Here is a 20841-nt window from a genome sequence, read left to right on the forward strand (position 1 = left end):
AAGGCACACTGGAACAGCCACGTTTTCAGGCTCCTCCTAAAGACTGCCAATGTGGGGGCATGTCTGATATCCTTGGGGAGTGAGTTCCAGAGTTGGGGGGGGGCCACCATAGAGGAGGCCCTCTCCCTCGTCCTCGTCCCCACCAATCGTACCTGCGGAGGAGGTGGGAGCGAGAGCAGGGCCTCGCCAGATGATCGAAGAGATCACGTGGGTTTGTATACAGAAATGCGGTCACGCAGGTAGGCGGGTCCCAAACCATGCAGGGCTTTGTATGTCAGAACCTGCACCTTGAATTGGGATCGGAAAATGAACGGCAGCCAATGGAGCTCCTTAAACAGGGGGGTTGACCGCTCCCTGTAAGTCGCCCCACTTTACTAGAGATTTAAGTCTGCACACTGCACCTATCTCCAAAAAACCTATCCATTTCACCTGTCATGTCCAGCATTTTTAAAAATTTTATCCATTACATTTGGCCTGGCCTCAGTTTTTAAATGCGTCATGGTGTTATTGTTTAATGTTTATTGCTACTGTTTTAATGTTATTGTTTTGCTTTATGAGTTTATTTATTGTTGTATTTGTTATACTGTTGTTTTATTGATTTGTTGGCCTTGGCCTCTTGTAAGCCGCACTGAGTCCTTCGGGAGATGTTAGCGGGGTATAAATAAAGTTAATAATAATAATAAGTAACCTGGCTGCCACCCATTGGACCAATTGAAATTTCTGAGCCGTCTTCAAGGGCATCCCCACATAGAGTGCATTACAGTAATCCAATCTAGAGGTGACTAAGGCCTTTGTGTGTCTGTCTATATATGTTGTATGTCTGTGGCATTGAATGTTTGCCATGTATATGTACATTGTAATCTGCCTTGAGTCCCCTGCGGGGTGAGAAGGGCGGAATATAAATACTGAAAATAAATAAAATAAATAAATAAGGAGAAATGGCCTGGTGGGGGCAAATAATGCTTTCTCTTTCAGATATTCTGTGAGGCAGAGTTCCTTTTGAGGGCGGCCCTCCGTGAGATAAACAAAGAGTAGGCACTGGCATCGGCCAATTAGGGCCCTGCAGGTGTTTTGGACTTCAACTCCCACAATTCCTGACAGCCTCAGACCCTTACCTTTTCCCTCTGAGATGCTAGGAAAGGGCCTGAGGCTGTCAGGAATTGTGGGAGTTGAAGTCCAAAACATCTGCAGGGTCCAAGTTGGCCCTTGCCTGGAGATCCACCCAAAGGTCAAAGATCAAGAGCAGGATACAAATATTTATTTGTATCCTGCTCTTGGAATTCAGAGAGTATAATACAACTAAAACAACACAAAGAGTGTTGATTTAAAACAGGATGGAATTGTTTCTAACATCGAAACTATTCAAAAATCCAGTTACAAGAATAAAATAAAAGGGGTCAGTAGGGGATTCCATTCCCCAGCACCAATTGCCTCTCTGGCCCAGAGTGAAGAGAGAGGGGCGCAGAAGACAGTTCCACCTTGTCTCCTGTGCTGTGTTAATAATATAATGTAATATAATATATTGTATATACGTATAATATTTACAATATAATAATGTAATGCAATATAATACTAGCACTAATAATATGGTATTATAATTATATATTTATATTACATGTAATATTACTAATAATACAATATAATGGTATAATACAATATAGTAATAATGAATACTGATATTGTTCTATCCTAATAATATATATTGAATGTATATATATCCTTTAAGCTGCTCTGAGTCCCCTTTGGTGTGAGAAGAGCGGCCAACAATGTGATGTGGTGGCAAAAAAAGCCAATGGGATTTTGGCCTGCATCAATAGGAGCATAGTGTCTAGATCTAGGGAAGTAATGCTACCCCTCTATTCTGCTTTGGTTAGACCACACCTGGAATATTGTGTCCAATTCTGAGCACCACAATTCAAGAGAGATATTGACAAGCTGGAATGTGTCCAGAGGAGAGCGACTATAATGATAAAAGGTCTGGAGAACAAGCCCTATGAGGAGCGGCTTAAGGAGCTGAGCATGTTTAGCCTGAAGAAGAGAAGGCTGAGAGGGGATATGATAGCCATGTATAAATATGTGAGAGGAAGCCACAGGGAGAAGGGAGCAAGCTTGTTTTCTGCTTCCTTGGAGACTAGGACGCGGAACAATGGCTTCAAACTACAAGAAAGGAGATTCCATCTGAACATGAGGAAGAACTTCCTGACTGTGAGAGCCGTTCAGCAGTGGAACTCTTTGCCCCGGAGTGTGATGGAGGCTCCTTCTTTGGAAGCTTTTAAACAGAGGCTGGATGGCCATCTGTCAGGGGTGATTTGAATTCAATATTCCTGCTTCTTGGCAGGGGGTTGGACTGGATGGCCCATGAGGTCTCTTCCAACTCTTTGATTCTATGATTCTATATAAATGTCGTAAATAAATAAATAAAATGCATTGGGTTGCTGTGAGATTTCTGGGCTGTATATTCATGTTCCAGAAGCATTCTCTCCTGACATTTCACCCGCATCTATGGCAGGCATACTCAGAAGTTGTGAGGTCTGTTGGAAACTAGGAAAGTTAGACTTATATATCTGTGGATTGTCCAGGATAGGAGAAATAACTCTTGTCTGCTTGAGGCAAGGGTGACAAGTGTCTCAAACAGACACGAGTTCTTTCTCCCACCTGGACATTGCACTCAACGTTTACCAAAATTCCAGGTTTTCTAATGTATGCTACTTTGTTTTAGATAACAAAAGCTGTAGTATGCTAACTTCTATTTGTTGATGTGTTTTCTTTTCAGACTCAGACCTTAAGATTTCAGGGAGACTCTTTGATGACTACACTTCGAAAGTAATTGAATTAATTTCTCTTGGGTTATAGGGGTTGTTGATGAAATAAGATTCACCATGTTTTTCTACTCTTGTTTTCTGTAGGCGACTTTAGATTGTGAAGAAAAGACTCCTCTGAGGAGTTTTGGAAAACCGAGAAGGTAAATATGTATTTATTTTGATGACTGGGAAGAGGCATATTAGGGTGAAACTTATTCACAGCAATAGATCTTTGCAATGCTAGGTTATAGGCATACCTCACTAGTAGGCTATAGATTCTCAGTATCCAATTGCAGGTATATGTATGAAGTAAACAATCCTGAGCTAGGAAAGAAGGATTCGTTCTAGTTAGCCTGACTGTAGCTGTGTGACCTTATGTATTAGGCATGTGCGATCCAAAAAGAAAAAAAAGATTGGTTCTAAACTGTGTTCAAAAGTAGGGTGCACTTGCACTTCATTTCTAAAGTCATTTCCATTTTTTGTTCCAAAAATAGAACTTTACAGAACTTCCGAATGTTTGTAAGAGATTTGTTAATGGCAGACGCAATTGTGCAATGGGGGGAAAACACCACTGGCAGCGGGGAAACTTCTGGGCCTCCTCTCACCCTCGCTTTTTGAACTATCCTGATCAAATTTGCAGCTTACAACCTTTACAAAAACGATTAAAATCCTACACTGTAAAGGAGAGACAGTGGAAGGTCCCGCCTTAGAGTTGGAAAGAAGCTGCTCCTTTAAAGCAACTGCTGAATCAAACAAGCAAGGAGTCACAGGTGGAATAATTGCAAGGAAGGGGGGAGTGAAGGAGTCAAGATAAGAGGGAGAGTGGAGAAGGAAAGGGATATGAGTGGCTGGCATGCTTGAAATAAAGGAATTGCTGAGAGAACTTCAAACGGCTGCCTGAGACTTTATTGTAAACAAACCAACAGAATGGATGAACATGCATATGATGTTCCCCTGCCTATGGGGGATGCTGGACCTTCTCACATACACACACACATATATGTATATATTTTAAATCCTATTAAAACTGTAATTTAAAACACATAAGAATACCAAGTGCAACAAACCAATTAAACCTGTAACAACCAGTTAAATCAAAATATGGTGTCTGCTAGCAGAAGTCAAAGCATGCCAAGTCAGCTTCAGCTGGAAGCAAAATCCACAGCTTTCTCCTTTCCAAAAATGCCTGTGGTGTGGAAGTGGCAAGCAAAAGGTAAACCCTGAAGGTTTTAAAACTTAGTTCCTCTGCCTTTTTTAAACCCAGCTTGTACATCTGGCAACTCTCGCTCCATGTATTGCTGGAGTCTACCTTACAGGATCTTGAGCATTACCTCACTGGCATGTGAAATAAGTGCCACTGTACGAAAGTATGAGCATTCTTTAGCATTTCCCTTTTTTGGTATGGGGATATAAGTTGATTTTTCCCCCAGTATGATGGCCATTCTTGTGTTTTCCATATTTGCTGGCATATAGCATGCATCACCTTAACAGCATCATCTTTTGAGATTTTTAAACAGTTCAGCTGGTGTCTTGTTATTAGCAATGCTTCTTAAGTCCCATTCAACCTCACTCCTCAGAATGTCTGGTTCTAATTCACTCACCAAAATGTCAGAGCTATACTCAATATTATTATTCTTCCTATATAGATCTTCTGTATAGTCTCGCCACCTTCTCTTGTTCTCTTCAGCTTCTGTTAGGTCCCTGCCATCTTTGTTTTTTTATCATGCCCATGTAGCCTGAAATTTACCTCCAATGTTTCTGATTTTCTGGAAGAGGTCTCTTGCCCTTCCTATTCTGTTGTCTTCTTCCACTTCCATGTATTGCTTGTTTAAAAGTTCTTTATCTCTTCTGGCTAACCTCTGAAATTGTGCATTTAATCCGCTATAATATGTATGAACTTTGTTATATTTTTCTTTTGTGCTTAGAATGGAGTTGTTTCAGAAATACATAAGAAGAAAAACATATTGGTCCTGCTTTTTAAAAGTGCAGCTAATTAAGGTTGTTTTTTTAAAAAAAAAAATATTCTTAAACATGGTTTATTTTTTCTAAAATACTATAATTTGGTATTTATAGGTTGAAAAATGTGAAAAAACAAGGCTTTAAAGAACAAAGCAGGGATTCTAACAAGAGTCCAGTTGACCATCAGATTTTGGACACATCTATAATAGATATGGTAAGTTTTTTTAAAAAAATCTTATCTTTCCGATTACTAGTACTCTAAAAAAAACGCTGACCTTCATTAAGTTTGAACACTGATTGAAAGTTGGGGTACCTGTGGTTGGGGTACCTGTGATCTTCCAGACGTTGTTGAGTTACGGTTCACATTGGTTGGCTAGTATGGTCAGGGAAGATGGGAATCAAAATAATTTTTGATGGCCGCAGTTTTCCTATGACAATGAAAACAGTGATCCTGTATTTCAAAATAAGTATGTAATGAAGGATCCTGATAATATTTGAATGAAATTCTGATTGTACTGAAGTGTAATAATTAGCAATGCATTCCTGGCATACTTACCACAGACATTAATCTATAAAACCTTGATGTTTTAGTAAAAGGAATCGATCCCCAAAAAACTTGTGTCAAAAAAGGCAAGAGCTTATTTTAAGATGTGAGATGTCTTGAGTCCATCTGGAGAAAGGTGGCATAGAAACCTCCTAAATAAATAAATCAGTATGTCCAGAAGAAGCTAAAAGAAGCACTGGCATCTGCTACACTCCGCTGTGGCAATGCTTCTGACCTTTTTGAATGTCTGGCCAGGGAAATGGCAGTGCCCAGGGGCAGTGTGGCCCCCTGAGGTGGCAGAATGATGCCCCTCTTCTCCACAGAAGACATCAAAATCCTTTGTGTTGCACCCCAAAACCTCTTGATAAGGTTGATTCATATATGAGTGTGTACTGTACTTACAAATAGATTCCTGGTTTGTTTTCTCAGTCATTTATTTAATTGCTGTATCTTAATAACATGAGCTTTGAGCCAAACAGCTTATAATTTGAACCAGGTATTTAGTCTTATGCAAGACATTATTCGGTCTCATCCACAGAGAAAAATATCAAACAATCTTATGTAAAGATTACAGGATTAAGAATTGCTTCAGACATTCTACAAGTGCTAAGTATTAATGGCACAAATACAGATGTGATGAATGTTTAAGGAGCTTTTAAACATTTAATGTTTAAATGTTATGTTTTTATGATCTAATCAATAGTTATATGTTATTGTTTTATGTCAGGTTTCATATGCATGTGAGGCATTACCTCCATTTCTGAGCAGATATTATTTTTACTGCTGGTGTCAATGTGAAGAAGCTGCCCATATTTGTATTTAATCATTTGTAACACCCAGCAAAATATATCTGGTAACTTTATAAAACCTGGCTCTAGAATATTTTGAAATATGTTATCATAAAGCAATAGGTTTTAACTTTTTTACAAGTCTACCACATGTGAAAGAAATAACCTCCTCTTGACATCCCTGACCTTTATTTTTAGGTATTTATGCATCATAGAATCATAGAGTTGAAGAGACCAAATGGGCCATCCAGTTCAAACCTCTGCCATGCAGGAAAAGCACAATGAAAGCATCCCCCGATAGACGGCCATCCAACCCGTGCTTAAACCTCACACACACACCCCTCCCCAGAGAAGGAGACTCTTGCCCACGGTTTTTTTTAACAGTATTATCCGGTGTAAACTTTGAATGGTTGGTCCACATTGTCCCCAAACATCAATTTGAAAATTATGCCCAAAATGTTGAGCCCGTTTTATCATATACTTAGCTATTGATCCATCGTCTGTCTTAATTTCAGAATGTATTCATAGACTTTAAAAATGACAGTCATGTTTACACGATTCTAAGTAAAATGCATTTTCTCTGTCATCACTGGCTAGTTCTCTCTTATCTTGATTAAATCTTCATTAAGGTGTAAGTAAAAAAAAAAACCACAAATACAACTCTGCTTCTAATTGATAAAGTACTTTTTTCTTCTAGAACATAGGATTTTTAGAAAACAATGTATTTTGCATTTACTGAATGAAAAATAAGTGTAAATAGGTAAGCTTCTTGAGAATACCAAAATACTGACTTGGTTAAAATGATGAATAAATCCTTTTGTGGCTATCTTGCTACACTAAGTTATCATTATGCTTTAGCATACCTCAGTCTCATCCTAAGAAACATGGATGACCTGATCAATGCAGTCAAAGTGGTCGGATCCTTAGGGGCAAGTGACCATGTGCTCCTGCAGTTTGCGATACGAAGGAAGGACAAAACCTAAGACAAGTCAAATCCGCATTCTGGACTTTAAGTATTGAGCGCATTTCATGGACACAGATACTAAAAGACAAGGGAGTTACAGATGGATGGGAGTTTTCAAGAGTGAAATACTCAAAGCGCAATTGCAAACAAAGAGAAAAATAAGATAAGTGTAAAGAAGCCGAATTGGATGTCCAAATAACTTCTAACTGGCCTAAGTCTCAAAAGGAAGAACAAGGAGGCGATGAAGCCTCTGAGGAGAAGATGGGGAAATGCTGACAGGATAGGGAAAAGGCAGAATTACTTAATGCCTTCTTTGCCTCAATCTTCTCACAAAAAGAAAAACGTCCTCAATCTCAACAACCGGGAGTAGACAAAGGATTAGGGGAAATCCAACTCCAAATAGGGAAACAAGTCATCCAGGGAGTAATCCACTCAAAATGAATTAAAGTCCCCCAACTGCATCCAAGAGTATTGAAGGAACTAGCGGAAGTCATTTCGGAACCATTGGCAATCATCTTTTAGAGTTCTTGGAAAACGGGATAAGTCCCAGCAGATTGGAGGATGGCCAATGTGGTCCCAATCTTCAAGAAGGGAAAAAAGGATGACCCAAACAATTACTGTCTGGTCAGTTTCACATCGATATCAGGCAAGATCCTGGAAAAGATAGTTAAGGAAGTGGTTCCTGGTCAGAGTGGGCCCTGGTCAAAAAAAAGGTTGGGAACCACTGGTCTAGATCCAGGGAAGTCATGCTACCCCTCACATGGAATACTGTGTCCAGTTCTGGGCACTGCAATTTAAGAGAGATGTTGACAAGCTGGAATGTGTCCAAAGGAGGGCGACTAAAATGATCAAGGGTCTGAAAAACAAGCCCAATGAGGAGCAGCTTTTCTAGAGCTGGGCATGTTTAGCCCGCAGAAGAGAAGGCTCAGAGGAGACATGATAGCCAGGTATAAATATGTGAGGGGAAGTCATAGGTGGGAGAGAGCAAGCTTGTTTTCTGCTGCCCTGGAGACTAAAACATAGAACAATGGCTTCAAACTACAGGAAAGGAGAATCCATCTGAACATTAGGAAGAACTTCCTAACTGTGGGGGCTGTTCAGCAGTGGGACTCTGCCCTGGACCCCTTCTTTGGGATTTTAACCAGGCTGGATGGCCATCCATTATAAATGCAGGAAATAAATAAATCTGTCGGGGGTGCTTTGAATGTGATTTTCCTGCTTCTTGGCAGGGGGTTGGACTGGATGGCCCATGAGTTCTCTTCCAAATCTCTGATTCTGTAAATATTTCATTTCCATTTTCTTTTGTCACATATTCCAACTTTTGTCATCTACCATTAAGAACAAATATGCATACAAGAAGGCCTACACTTTTGATCAAATGTATTTAAATATAACCCTGAAGTGTTTTGTTTTTATGAATATAGAGTTCTTCTCACTTTCATATTTCTTGTATTAGGACAGCAAAATTAATAAACGCATAGAAAATGCTTTGGAAGAAGCTGAAAACAACATTGAGCATTTAAATACTATGGAGGAGGTAAGCTGCAAGATCATTTGGTTGCTTGTAATATTTTACATAGTTCCAGGACTTGCAATGGATACCAAAATTTGTGAATGCTCAAGTCTCCTTATATGTACTAGCATAGTTAAATGGTGTTGAGAAAGGAATCTTTGTATGTTAACGTAACTGAATCAGTGATATGCCAGACAAATAAGGTTAAAAGTTTACTGTTAAAAATAGAGTTAGAATACCTAGTAGAGTTGCCACCATGTAATAGATAAAGGAGTGGGAAATAGTAATTTCTTGCTATTTTCATTATGGTAATTTCATAATATCTGTAACTCTTAATTCTTTCACCCAAAGAAATATGCATAACTGTATAGCTATGTTCACCCCCTTTTTAAAAAAAATATGTAAAAGGTTCTTCAACAGTTGATTATGGAAGCAAAGTGGGAAGAAGTCAGGACTGCAGAAGTTATAAATGCCCAGTTTGCACGCTTGGCTGCATCTCTACATTCAAGGTAACATGACTGAAATTAATATTTTGTGAAGCATTTTTCTGAAAATTATAACTGTAAAATACAGGGCTTTGTGTGACTTATTTGGTTCACAAGACGTTGGTAATTTTAACAGCATCACAATGCTTGGTTTTATGATATCTGCAGAAGCAATCCTAGATGGGCTTAGTGAACCTATGAGTTGCAGGTGGAGTGTTCCTACTTTATGGATTTCTGACTGACCAGTGCCTGGAGATTTCTTTTTCCTCTTTTTCCATAGCATTTGTATTCTTTGCTGCTTTCTCTAATTATTTGAACTGTAATATATATAATGCAGTTAGAATGTTATTGAAACCAACCCTCCAATATCCCTTTTTATTTATTTATTATTTATTTACCATATTTGTATATTGCTTTTCTCAAAGGCGACTCAGGGCGGTTCACAGTTGGCAACATTTGATGCCTCAACAAGTAAAACAATCGTAAAATATTATTAAAACATTAGCATAAATTATAAAAATATGAAAACAGTACAAAGCCATAAAAACATTATTGTGAACCTTCTTGTTAAAATCGTTATTAAATTGCATACTCAGCCACAAGTGATAGTCTATGATTTTACTTATTTATTTATTGTGTCAGAAGCAAATTGAGAATACAGTTACAATGTATCAAAAACTACAAAGTTGAAAACTTGGAATTGTGATAAATTTCCTCTGACCAGAAGCTGGTCACTTGTAGTGCCTCTGGTGTTGCTGTAAGAAGGTCCTCCATTGTGCATGTAACAGGGCTCAGACTGCATTTTAGTAGGTGGTCTGTGGTTTGTTCTTTTCCACACTTGCATTTTGTGGTCTATGATGATGATACCAAAGCATTCAAATTCAACATCCAATACTATAGTAACCCCCAGAGCTACAGTAATAAACAATACTAGGCAGCAAACAATTTTATACCTCAAATGTTAGTCCTGTTTCTGGGTATATTTAACCTGCTGATTCCAGAAATGGCACCAATTTCCCCTATATCGTCTGTATCTCAAGTTTTTGATAGTATTTCTTGTTCCTTTTTTCAATTTTCCTTGTAACTTTTATAAATTGTTTCAGAGTAAATGCAGTGTTTATAGGTAGCACATCCTTTGCTCTTGAAAAATCTGAATGTTTGTTTTTTCCAGAAATTTTCTTCATGGTGAATTTAGAACAGACATTTATCCATATTTTAATTAATGGTTTGTAAAGTAAATCACAGGCTGTGAATAGGTGCCTTTAATTTGTGGCAATGCATGTGAGTGGAAAAAATGCAATGTATCCTGTTTTAGAGTGACACTATTTTTGAGGACTTAAAGTATCACTGTTTACAGGATTATTAAGTGATAATATGATCACAACTCCTGAATTTAGCTTTATAAGCAAAAGTCATAAAACAGTAAGTTCTTAAAAAGGAGAAGGAAAGAGGAAAATACAATTGATTATTTGGTCTGTGTTCTGAACTGTACCATCAACCTTTTCAGAAGTCTAATTTTCTTTGCTTTTAATTAGGAAAAGAAAACTAGAGGCAGAGCTGGTAATGAACACCAGTTTCTATGTAACAGATGTACACGGTGTCCAGGTTTCAATTGCACAGAAAAAAAGCATTTTGGATGGTGCCATAAAAATAGCAACGCAGTTGAAATCAACCAATAATGTAAAATCTTGCCATAGTTTAAATCAGGTAACTTTAGTTCTAAATATTTCCTTCCAGATGTTTAAAATCTCACTAGTATAGTCAAAATCACATGGAATTGTATCTGCTGCATATTTTAAAAGAATCAGTGTTATTATTTTCTGAGCTCTTGAGCCAGAATTGAAGGATCTGTCAGAAGATTTAAAAAACATTAATGTTCTAATATGTAGATGAGTTACATTTTCATATAGATGCCTGAAAAGCTACTTTTTTCTACTTTTGGCAAGTAGGGAAAAAAGAATTCTCTCCATGTATTTTTTCCTTATTACATGTCAAAACTGCTATTTAAAAGATTTTTCTACTTCGGTTTTCTCAGGGTGTTTTAAGATTTTGGGGAGATTTCTCTGAAGATGTTTGAAGCAATATACAAATTTTTGAAAATTCAATGCAAATCCAAATAATAGCAATAACATTACTGTAACCCCATCAGTAACACTGTAGTGTCATTATTGCAAACAAAGTAGCACATTTTTATTAATGTTTTCCAACTAGTGGTTGATAAACAAGGATGCCGCTTCCATAAGTTTCAAAGTCTTCAATGTAGCCATTAATATATTAAAGACCCACAAACAGAGCAATTGCAATATTATTAAAATGTCCTGAGCAGAGTCATCACAACATCTGAGGATGCCTGCCATAGATGCAGGCAAAACGTCAGGAAGGAATCCTTCTGGAATATGGCCATACAGCCTGAAAAATTTACAACAACCCAGTGATTCAGGCCAGGAAAACCTTCAACAATACATTGTACTTCGTATGGTATGCCCAACTGTTTTGTTCTTTATCTGTATTGTGTTTTCAGAACATATTTTCTAATTTTTTCCCCTTTCCAATTAAATGCATGGTACCTGAAAATAAATAATTGCTTCTTTATGCTATATATGTCATATGGATTAGGCAGAAAAATACATCTAGTTTCCCTTAAATGGTAATCTATCAGCATTCAATATTAGGTTGTTTCCCCACTGGTAGTTGCTATGTTATACCACAGTTTACATAAAGACTTTTATTTATTCTAGATTCTCTGCAAATTGAACATGACAATTGAGGATGAGATCTTAAAACTAGATAATCTGAAAAAAAGAGCACTTCCATGGTAAGTTACAAGAGTGCTGCCTACTGTGGAATAGTTAGTGTTTGTAAATTCACTAAGTATAATGATTATTTGCCTTTCGTTCTTAAAAAGAAGAGGTCAGATGTAACCATTATGCTTGAACTGGGCCCACAGAAATAACACTCAATTTACTATCTTACATTCTGTTGATATCAGTGAATTTATGATCCACTGAAAAAACAACAGAAGGGACTTAAAAGGCCAAAAAAAGCGAAAAGACGCTACAGCACATGCGCAAAAACAACTCCCATGGCGAACAAAACACACAATAGCACATCCGCTCTCTCTTTCAGACTACAGCTCCCAGCATTCCATAGACCAGGCCCTTTAGGAGAGGAGGATGATCCAAATTCACTGCTTCTAAGCTGCAAGCTTTCTTCTCCTTGGATTTCTTTGAGAGCATCCCAATCCCTTGATATTTCCAATTTCCTATTCCTGGACTGCAACTCCCAGCAATCATCCAGACAGATAAATAGATTAGATAGAGGTAGATCAGGAGGACTGCTGGGAGTTGCAGTCCAAGAATAGGTAGAGAAGGAAGAAAAGGGGAGGGGAAGGAAGGAAGAGGAAGAAAAGGAAGGAAGGAAAAAAAGAGGGAAGAAAGGAGAGAGAGAAAGAGGGAGGGAAGGTTGGCCACAGCAACGCGTGGCGGGTACAGCTATTGAAGTTATAAAGAATGATGAATTCAATGTAGTTATTTTCATTTAACTGTGTGTGAGATCTAGAATTCTGCCTGATTGGTGAAATGGAATGAACTCTCTCAGAAAACACAAATGAATGGGAACAAAATGGATCAAGTGAATCTATTGCATGAATTTATTTGGTTTATTCTGGTTATCTAATCTTAATTCTTGCAAGGAATTGGAAAAAAGAAATAAATATACAAATAGAGGAGTGGTATAAGGAAGTATGGAAACTGGCAATAAATGATAAGCTGACATGTATATTAAAAGTTAAAAGAGGTATATGGAAACAAAGTGATTTTGATGATTTTGGAGAAAAATTATTGTAAACGGATTAAAAAATAAAGAAGGAAAGTTACCACCACAAGAATTTATTTATTTATTTATTTAAAAGTTTTGTATACCGACCTTCTCACCTCTCTTGAGGGACTCAGACCAGTTTCCAACCATAAAATCACATACAGTCAATAAAACATCATAATTCATATTACAATAAAACATTAAAACAGCAATTACATTCAATAACTACAATGGTCAGTCGTCCTACTAAAAGCATTGTTCATCATCCTCCATCCATATCTCAGGGTGTTGGCTCACTCATCGAATGCCTGTCTCCATAACCACGTCTTCACCTGTTTCCTGAATGTCAGGATAGAAGGGGCGGTTCTGATCTCCAGTGGGAGAAAGTTCCAGAGTCGCGGGGCCACCACCGAGAAGGCCCTGTCCCTCGTCCCCACCAGACGCGCTTGCGAGGCCGGTGGGACCGAGAGCAGGGCCTCTCCAGACTATCTTAATAATCTTGATGGTTCATAGGGGAGAATACGTTCGGAGAGGTAAACAGGGCCGGAGTTGTTTAGGGCTTTATAGGTTAACACCAGCACTTTGAATTGTGCTCGGAAGCTAATTGGCAGCCAGTGGAGCTGGTGTAACAGCGGAGTGGTGTGCTCTATGTACCTAGCACCCGTTAGTAGTCTGGCTGCCGAGCGTTGGACTAGCAGCAGCTTCCGGGCAGTCTTCAGAGGCAACCCCACACAGAGAGAAGAAATGAGATTTTGGACAGACGACATGTAAAAGTTGTGGCTTGAGAGGGGGGAGGGGAGCACAGTGGTGAGGAATAGAGAATATGTTTAAGCAGAATAATAATACTAGATGCCAAAGTATGTTAAGTGTATTGAATAATTTGTATCTGCTGTAAAACAAATGTATAACAAATGTACTATGATAAAATAATAAAAATTATTTAAAAACAAATAATCTTAATTCTTGCAAAGTTCACACATTGTTTAAAAATCAGAGCAATATTACAGTCTAAGAAAATCTTCTCAGACAATAGATTCCTTGATTTCTTCCACTCTTTTTACCGGCATAAATGAGTTCTCAGATTGCATTAAGATACAATACAGTGACGAGTTGCCATTATAAAATAGACATTTTATTAAGAATTATACTGAGAAACACTGCCTGAAATGCATTGTTGCCTAGAGGCTTAAAATTGTGTCATAGGGAATCTACTATCTTTTCAGTTTCTTTGGAGTACAGTGTTCCTTGAACTCTATCCATAGAATTTCAATAGTGTGTTCTATATTTAATAAAGTATCCCTCTCCTACTCCCTCCCAAGTGTGGAATTAATACAAGCTTTATATTTCCAATACAGTTTTTACATGGATTGTGATGAGCTTACCTGTGTGTTTGAAAACATGGGGAAACTTTCCTCTAGTATTCTTAATATGTAAGTATTTTATTGTATGTGACATATAGCATAGAGTGTACTTAATACATTTTCTCAGCACTTGCCACTTTGGTATTTTAAATACTGTGGGTATTTCTTTCTGCCATGTTTTGAAATGATTAAGAAAATGTCTAAAATTAACATAAAAATCGAAGGCATGATCATGAATATTCTAGAGCCTTTTTGGTGGCACTTTCTGTACACTATATATCAGCACTCTATTAATGATTTATAAGCATTCCTCTTAAAAACTAAGGCCATTTTGCAATTTATGTAGAGTACTAATGATTCTTACTTTTGAACTCCTTCTCTTGACAACTTGTCAACTCAGGCCTGGTTTTGGAAGTAATCCTCTTAAATCAAGCAGTACGGAAGAGGAATTCAGAAACAGTGCTGTAACGCAAGTAAATTCAAAATGTCAACCACTTTCTGATGATGAGTCTATGGTCCTTTTCCTGCAAAAACCTGATGTGTATCCTGAAGGAAGTTGCACCTCGTTCCAAGAGAGAGCTCCATCATCCATTCAGAAATGCACTGGTGCTTTGCCACAAGTTGCATCTTCCCCAGATGTCATAATTGAAGAAATAATTGAAGATGATCAAGAAAGTAAGTAACACTCCTTCGGCAGCTGTTTGACTGATATCTCTTATCCTAAAACTTTCATCATTCCCAAATAGTTAATATTTGTTTTTGTTTTTAATGGAAGCAATGTTTTCTTATTAGAGACATTATATAGAAAGGGTTCTACCCATTGACCTATGCTTAACTTGCACATAAAATAATGTTCTAATATTCTAGGATATCTGTTGTCAGAGGTTTCTGCTCTCAGAGCACTCTTGAAAAGACAAGAAATTACCGAGGACCACTTATCACAAAGTATAGAATGCAGGGAAAGAGATAGTTGCAAAAAGGTAGCAGGCACAGGTGGAATTTACCATAATCATCTAGCAATTACTAATAACATTTTCGGTTCATATATTTCTGCTTGAAATACTAACTATTTCCCCAATAAATACATTATTTTATGCTAACATTCTAGCTTTTTAAAAAATACTTTGTTTTTAAAGACTATTTTTGATTAGTATTGTTGGCAGCTCAATTGCCCACGTAAACAAAGTCTCATGAAGACACAAACTTTGCAATACAACAGTGGTTCCCAACCTGTGGTTTGTGGACCGCCAGTGGTCCGCAAGAACTAAAATATGGTCCACAGCCTCACCGTTACTACACACGAGGCAACAAAAGCAATTGGTCTCATAAAACACTCTTTTGGTGCCAAGGCAACAAGGATGTTGGGAGTTTCTGTATCAGAAACTAGAGCTGATGTGGTCTATCCAATGCAATTTTCTGAATCAGCTCCCCAAATAACCAAACCGAATGTAAAGTTGACCAATCTAAAGTTGATTTGTAACCCTTTTGGTACTAATGTTGGAGAGTGGTCCCTGGCCAAAAAAAGGTCCGGAACCACTGTAATACATAAATGTGTAGCACATTCTAGAAATTGTCATGTGGCATAAGAAACCATTAGCTAAATGATGTAACTCCTTTCTAAACTGGATGCAGAGTAAGTCTATCTGTAATTCTATATATAGAATCATAGAGTTGGAAGGGTCCCCATGGTTCAAACCCTTTGCTCAGTGCTGAACCTTCAGCTATAAGATTTTTAGAATCCTAAAGTTTCAGCAGAAACACAGCCGGCCCGTTCCCTGTATCTTGTTATTGAATATTGGTATCCTAGCATTGAAACAGATTTATTTATTTATTTATTTATTTTAAATCATCTTTATTGATGAAAATTGGATAAAAAGAGGGAAGTTGGGGGAAGAAAAGAAACGAAAAGAAAAAAGAGGGGGTGAGGGGTGGTGGGATATTTACATTCCTTCCTCACTCTTGAGCGTAGGCCAGCGTTGTTGGGGTTCTTCTTTACTATTTCTTCCCCAGGTTGCTTCTCTTCTCCCTAAGATTGAATTGTTCCTTGATCTTCCATTCATAGCATAATCTTCATCTTCGCCTGTTTCAGGAAGTTGGTTAGTTGTGACCAGTCTGTCTCTTTTCTAGTTCTATTTTGCTTGTGGGCTAGTTGTTGAGATAGTGAGTCCATTTTCATAATCTCTTATCATTTTTATTAGCCATTCTTGCCTTGATGGGGTTTCTTCTGTTTTCCAGTGCCTTGCGAGTATTATTCTTGCAGCAATTGTTAGATATATATACTATATATATATATAAGAAGGATGTCTTTATTTTTTTCCTAATTTTTTATCCATAATACCTAACAGGAGTAGTTCTGGGTTGAAGTCTATTTGTTCTTGAATTATTTTTTGAATTTCAACATGGATTTGTTTGTTTGTTTGTTTACAATATTACTATTCTGCCTTTCTCAAGCCCGAAGGCGACTCAAGGCGGCTATACAACACAGGCAGCTATTCGATGCCATAACCATACACAGTATAAAATATAAACATTTAAAACCATTAATAAAATCAAACAATAAAAACAATTTTAAAACATGTGAAACCTTTGCCTTCACTATTCATCTCATTGTCCAAAGAACATTGTCTGAGCCATTCCAATTCAGTTCCATATATATATATATATATATATATATATCCGTGATTGTCTATAGCACTGCATTCCCAAAGGCTTGTTCAAAAAGCCAGGTTTTTACTTTCCTCCAGAAGGGAGGGGGCTAATGTAATACCCCTGGAGGGGGGAGTTCCACAGCTGAGGGGCCATCACTAATAAGGCCCTGTTTCTTGTCCCCACCAACCGCACCTGCGAAGAAGGTGGGACCGAGAACAGGGCCTCCCCAGCCGATCTTAAGCTCCTAGAAGGTTCATAAGGAGAGATACGTTCGGACAGGTAAGCTGGACAGTGCTAAAGCCAGCACTGTGCCTGGAACAAACCAGCAGCCAGTGGTGCTGACGCAACAGGGGAGTTGTATGCTCCCCGAGCGCCGCTCCATGAAAAATATTGGCTAACAGGAAAAGTCAACTTGCATCTTATGTGAGTGTGGTGGAAGATACAGCATGAGAATCTAATGATTCTTGAGGGGGAGATTGCTGGGTTAAGGCTGTTTGTATGAGCTGAGAGGAGGCTTGTTTGCATGCTTATTATTGTATTTTGATTACTTTGCATCTGTTACGGCTGATTGATTTTGTGAGTGGGGAGGAGGCTTCCTTACTTGTGTGTTGATTTGTGTTGTGTTGTGTGTATCCCCAAGTATTTTGCCTGAGCCCATGGTATCAGTGAGGTGAGGTGTCCACTGAGAGGAACTGAGTCAGAAACTTGGCTGAGGGAGGAGATAAGGACCAGTAGCTCTCTATATCTGTAGCCTCAGTACCTGGAATTTCAAAAAAGGAAGGCCAATGGGAGCTTTGGAGGGCAGCTTTCAGGGAGAAACCTGGAATTCTGTTTCAGTGCCTACTTGAAACTACTGAATACAGGTGATGAGGGATCTTCTGACTCATCAGCAACAGCTGTGGTATTTTTGTGTTCTTGTTGAAGGATATCACACTCATGGGCCATCTCTGAGGAGGTGGATTCCCAAATGCAAGACAAAGATGCATATTCTTCTTTGGTCAGATTTCAGTGGAATACTATGTCTGATTCTAGACACTGCCATGTGAAAAGCCTATTTGAAAGTTGGAACATGTCCACATGAGAGTGACCATTTTGGTAAAAAGTCTAAAAACATATGCTATATGCTGCTTAGAGAATTGGGTTTTTTCTTCTTGGCCTCTGAATCACACAATTGGGTATTCTGCACTGTTTGGAATCTTCTAGAATCACTAGGCAGAAAAGGTTTTGACAGTAACCCCACCCACCATCCCAAGACTATATAAGGCCCAATTGCATTTTGAAATCCTTGGCCAATAATAAATAGGGCAATACTTCTTGAACAGAGCAAACCCCATGAGGCATCAATGTTAATTCAGAAATCCTGGTTTTCACATAGTCTTAACTCCTGATATCTCTTCTCATTAAAAAAAAAATATTAATTCGGGGGAGCTATATATTTTGTAGTTTTGTGGTGGTGGTTCTAGTGCTTCAACTAATTTGGATGTCTAGAAGTTATAATATATGATGTGAAGAATATTAAATAAAACATTGCCATTATGTTCTGCAGACTGTCCTGAAGATACACATAAGAAAGTGTTTCCCCAAAAACATCTGGTGCCATTTGGACCAAAAGCAGGTATGAAATTCTAAGGTTGTTTTTGAGCAGTAAGTGTCAACAGACTTCTTTATGAAATGACAGATGTCTTTGCTTTCCTCTGAAGCTGAGTGACTTGTATTCTGTCTTTTTCTTTCTCTTGTAAAGTGGGGGGAGGGGGGGATTCTGTAAAGAAATACTCATCTTGCATCTCCTGTGGTTGCCAGTAGAGCACATCCTGCCAAAGAAAACAGATATATCTGTGAGATAGTAATTCAGAAAAAAAACATGCATTTCCAAAATATGCATTACTAAAAATCTGTGCTTTGATAAATAACACTTATCATTGTGTATGTGTGCATGTGTATACACACACATATTGGGGAAGGCATGCAAAAAAAGTCTGAAGCAGCTTTCCTCCAAGAAAGTTTAAACCAGGACTTGTACTGAAAAGCGAGGAAACAATAATGCTCTTAAAAAGTTGATAAACTCAGCAAGAAGGATTCTAAACAGTGCAGAATGATAAGAGGTGGAGGGTACTATTGAAAGTAATATTCTTCTTCGGGGCAAGGTCCAGCATCTTGAGAAGCTCCTTTAAAATTTGGGCTTAAACCCAGATTGGAGTCAGTGTCTCCTGAATTTTTTCTCTCCGGAGTTCCTACACAGGCACTGCACAAACTGGCTGAAAGATGCAAGGGAGTCTGTACTGATCTACTGGATCTCTATAATATACATGCTACTCCAGTTTAATTGGTTCAGTCAAAACGCATGATTATCTATTCCTAATTGTAGGAGGTGTTGAGCAAGAGAGATCCTAAATCAGGATTCTCCTGAGCTTTGATTATTGTGATACGTGAATCAGATGTGCATGCTTTTAAGTTATCATTTAGCAAAGACAAAATCATACCTGATTTTCACAATTCAAACATACTTAAAATTTGTGTTGTCTAAAGCAGACTATTTTTCAGTAGCGTGTATAAAGCTTATGTATCACATGACATCACTGTTCTTTGTTTTTATACCCTTGTTCTATTTTAAACAGAGTCTCCAGAATTAGTTGTTGTCAGCTGTGTTCTAAATCCTTGTCACTTCTATGTTCGGAAGGTTTCACAAAAGAAAATTGCAGTTGATTTGGAAAAAAAACTGAGACAGTTCTGTAATAATAATCGTACATCTCCTAATGACATTTTGGAACTTGGTAATAACATTTTTCATATTCTCTGCTGAAGTATTTGGATGATTTTAGAGCTCTTTTTCAGGAGGGGAAATATACAGTTTTTGCCAAGTTTTTTTGTACTTTAACAAATTAGAAAACTACTGATAAGATTAAATTAGAAATTGAATGGTTGCAGTTGAATTCTTATTAAAAACTATTTGATCAATTTTTACTCATAGTTTTGTAAAATTTTACGCTGGTATTTTCTAGTTACTTTTATGCTGTTGTCTTTAAGAATGCTTTGTAAACAGGATTCTGCAAGTCTGGGGCCCCTTGAGTCCTGGATATAAATTTAGTTGATGATCCCAACTAAAGTAGACCCAATGGGAACTTGGTTAATCAAAATGTGAGTAAACTTCATTAAATCAATGAGTCTATTCTTGTTGAAACTGAAAATTCAGTTTTGGCTCTTGAGTCCTCACCCCTTTTTTCAGAATGATCCCTCAGTTGTTCTTTGACTACATAGCTAATGAGAATGCTACTCGAAAATTAAACTTGTTTTTAAGTAATGAAGATGGTAGTCGCTTTTACACTGAGAAAAGAAACCAGCCTGGAAGTGTATTAAACCGAAATGGTTTTGCTTTGTGGAGCCTATACAAACACACACACACAAATGTGGGAGTACTTAGGAATCTGTGTGTCCTTGCTCAAGGGTGTTTACTTTCTGGCCAGCCCTGATTCAGTGTTTCTTAACATGCTGTCATATAAATGTTCACACAAGTACTTATGCGCTATAATGAGTTTGGTGGCCTTTTTTTATAGGCACAAGAATCTTTGTTGAAAGTAAAGAACATGGAATGTGGTGTCGTGCCAAAATAGTTGAACTAATTCCACTACAGAATGCAAATGAGGGAAAACCCTGTCGTCCAAATAAGTGCAGAATTTGTGACATTGCAATGATGAAAGTTTTTCTTACAGACTTTGGACATCTAGAAGTTTTCATTGTTTCAGGGTAAGGATAGATTTATTATTATTATTATTATTATTATTATTATTTTAGTAGCATAGATTTTTGTTGTCTTGATTTCTAGGGACAATTTATAAGACATTCCAATTTCTATTAATTAAAGAAATCTTAAGAAATAAAAAACAGAATAAGAAGGACATAACAGTTTTAGTGTTATTAAATTTCAAGTCACATGACATGCCTAGAGACATAGCTTGTGAACTTC

The 20841-nt window shown here is 37.7% G+C and overlaps 1 protein-coding gene across 1 annotated transcript in view; it reads left to right on the forward strand.

The window, feature by feature from the left end:
• The window catches only part of RNF17 (ring finger protein 17), a 67839-nt gene that overhangs the window by 2333 nt on the left and 44665 nt on the right, over positions 1–20841 (forward strand). Inside the window, exons 2-13 of the mRNA XM_060770980.2 lie at positions 2774–2823; positions 2907–2962; positions 4875–4974; positions 8513–8593; positions 8978–9078; positions 10590–10761; positions 11793–11869; positions 14226–14300; positions 14632–14906; positions 18427–18495; positions 19496–19651; positions 20432–20621. Coding sequence (XP_060626963.2) covers positions 2774–2823; positions 2907–2962; positions 4875–4974; positions 8513–8593; positions 8978–9078; positions 10590–10761; positions 11793–11869; positions 14226–14300; positions 14632–14906; positions 18427–18495; positions 19496–19651; positions 20432–20621 — 1402 coding nt within the window. The remainder of the gene's footprint in view (positions 1–2773; positions 2824–2906; positions 2963–4874; positions 4975–8512; positions 8594–8977; positions 9079–10589; positions 10762–11792; positions 11870–14225; positions 14301–14631; positions 14907–18426; positions 18496–19495; positions 19652–20431; positions 20622–20841) is intronic.

The sequence above is a fragment of the Anolis sagrei genome, chromosome 3, assembly GCF_037176765.1.
Source record: "Anolis sagrei isolate rAnoSag1 chromosome 3, rAnoSag1.mat, whole genome shotgun sequence".
Taxonomy (NCBI): domain Eukaryota; kingdom Metazoa; phylum Chordata; class Lepidosauria; order Squamata; family Dactyloidae; genus Anolis; species Anolis sagrei.